The 2,874-nt window shown below is 38.1% G+C and overlaps 1 protein-coding gene across 1 annotated transcript; it reads right to left on the bottom strand.

The window, feature by feature from the left end:
- Nucleotides 1-1,001: 1,001 nt before the first annotated feature.
- On the bottom strand, nucleotides 1,002-2,351 carry LOC110804879 (protein FAR1-RELATED SEQUENCE 5-like). Its single transcript, XM_022010478.1, has 2 exons — nucleotides 2,095-2,351; nucleotides 1,002-1,764 (listed from the first exon to the last, which is right to left on the bottom strand). The coding sequence occupies exons 1-2, from the start codon at nucleotides 2,349-2,351 to the stop codon at nucleotides 1,002-1,004; spliced, it is 1,020 nt and encodes a 339-aa protein (XP_021866170.1).
- Between the last annotated feature and the right edge of the window lie 523 nt (nucleotides 2,352-2,874).

Here is a 2,874-nt window from a genome sequence, read left to right as displayed (position 1 = left end):
AAGTCTTTAATATAACAACAACTACATGGCACCCGACCTCCGAGTCGTGTCCGCCATTCAAAGGTATCGTAATCGAAAGTTTGAGATATATATTCGGACAAATTTATTTGAGAAGTTTCAGGAATGTCTTCTAACACAGGTATATTGTACGAAAGATGTACACGTGGGTCGTGAACGTTGTTTGCATGTTCTTTCCTATCGCAGTAGCTTGGTATATTACCATAAGTGGACCTAATAAGTTCCTATAATTACCATAAACAGAATGCATTATATTCGCCGCATTAATAAACAAATAAAAATAAAATATCAACATAAGACAAAAATACCTCATTAGCTGCAATCTCGGCGTGAGTACATGCTTGTTTCTTCTTAGATTTGTCATAGATTGAACAAGGTCCTTTTTTTTACCGACCAACATGCCTCTTATCAATGGGGGTTTTAATCACACCATCTTTAGCAGGTTGAACTGTCCTTTTTAGAGCACACTCATTACACCCTCTTGATCGTAACCTACGACGACCAAACACATTACGTGCATCGGGATCCCACCAACAAATAGAATTATCACCTTCATCACCAGTCTTTCGTATACCCACCGCATACTCTATTTTCATCCTAACAATATCAGTAGTTTTCGTATACAACTTGTAGGCAACATCATTATGCATGGCTAATTCTTTCAAATAATTATGCCTTTGAGTAAGCTCTTTAGCTTTTGCTAGCCATTTTGATTCTTCCGGATCATAGTATGAAACCTTAACGCTCTCGTGTGACCTAACTTGGTTCCTCCATCTATCTAGTATATATTTCTCTGGTATAAATTGAAAATCCTCCACATCCATGGCTTTGAGTATGTGCCTACATAAAATACCTGTGAATTCAAACAACTAACATGAACAACTTAACTCCCCTTTAACCTTATCCATTTTAACGTTGTAGCTCTTAAACCTTTTCCTCCAATGAGGGGATGTTAGTTTCTCATTTGCTCTATACAATACAAGTTACACTAGTGCAACGATTTTTGTCACGTTTGTGTGGGTTAAACCTTTACGCTCATTCACTACAGCAGCAAACATCTCGTTTGTGTAAACCTTATGGAACACATACTCAGCTAACACACTCTTATCAACATCAAGTTGAGGAGGCATATCTATACTTTTCAAATTATCCTCCTTCTCTTCCTCTGCCTTTATCTTCATACAAAACTCATACTTTTTAATAAACTGGACTAATCCACATTCTAGGTCTACATGAATTTTGATGTAACGATCCATACCTTCAATTCTCTGCGTAGATGACATTCCAGCCCAAAATGTGCCTCTGTTGTATGTTGGGGCCCATTGCCGACGGTTATCGTATGCATCCCGCATCCACCCCTTACCTCGTTGGTTATATTTATCCATCACAAGACACCAAGCCTCATAAAACTCATCAGGATCGAGCATATCATGCACCGCTGTTCTAATGAGTGTATCAATGCTTTTCCACTCAACAAGCTTGCCGAGATTCCGAGAGCCATTCTGTAGCATGTGCCACAAACAAAGCCTGTGTGGAACACGGGGGAAGACTATGCTTATTTCTCTACATATTGCCTTATCTTGATCGGTTAAAATGCCCTTGGGAGGCTTTCCCATGCACTTCAACCATTCCTCAAACACCCAAACAAAAGTTTCAGTGTCTTCATGTGAGATTAAGGCGACATCGAATACAGTCGGTTTCCCATGATGGTTAATGCCAACAAAAGGAGCAAATGGAATACGGCACCTAGTACATTAGGTAATTTATTCAAATAAGTAATAAATATTGCATAACCCTAGAAAATTAGCTACTCATTATGTCATGGAAAAATATTATCACATGATCACGGGATACCCTACACCGAAAATAAAAACATAACCCTAGTCATTATCACATGCATTTACATCACAAAACCTAGTCATTATCACATGCATTTACATCACACACTTAACAAACAAACAAAATGAAGAAAAAAACCCTAGACAATGCCCAATCACACATGCAAAAAAATAACCCTTATATTAACACATGCAAACATAATAAAAAACAGGATTGCGTAATTATAACTTGACGTACCTATTGCTATAAAAGGTGGTATCGAAGGTGATCACATCCCCGAAATATTTGCACGTGCCTCTACTACGTGCGTCTGACCAGAATGCGTTCTTTAAAACACCATCTTCATCTCGTTGCATAGAGCTATAAAAATCGCCATTCAATTCACGTAGTGCTTTGAAATACTCTTCAAGACCCGCAACATCTCCTTTCTCAAACATAGGTTTACGACGTTCAACAGCTTTGGCGTTCCTCATATCCTTTTTGTTGAACGTCATATTATCAAAACCACCTTTTTCAATCAATTGAGTGTCGAAGTTTCTACTTATGCTAACACCCCCCCCCCCCCTTCATTTATCATTATCTTATCAAATGTGGGACCATCAATGCTTCTATAGTTAACCATCATTCTACTACAATCGGGACTGAGAGGATGATATGCTTCAAATCACAACTAATTACTATAAACTCTCCATTTTTCAATGAACCGTAAACGAACATTTTGCAACCAGTAATATTAGACCCCGCACTTTTCTTAACACCTCCCTTCTTGAATTTTAATCTTATCCGTTCCATCATATGCGCCCTAGCCTCAAGTTCTCCTATACCTAGTTTACTCATACCCTTATTTTTGTATTCTTTCTTTAACGTATTACTACTGACAAACATCTCAAAACCTTGCTCATAAGCATAACAATGACAAAAATTCACTAAATTCGTGACCGGAATGAAAAGACATTCCTTCATTAGGGGGGTTCGACGTAGTAGAATTCACAATAGTTCCTCCTTCGACATCTGGTT

Source organism: Spinacia oleracea, chromosome 6, assembly GCF_020520425.1.
Source record: "Spinacia oleracea cultivar Varoflay chromosome 6, BTI_SOV_V1, whole genome shotgun sequence".
Lineage (NCBI taxonomy): Eukaryota > Viridiplantae > Streptophyta > Magnoliopsida > Caryophyllales > Amaranthaceae > Spinacia > Spinacia oleracea.
The sequence above is the reverse complement of the archived record's forward strand: the minus strand, read 5'-3'. Positions and strand labels throughout refer to the sequence as shown.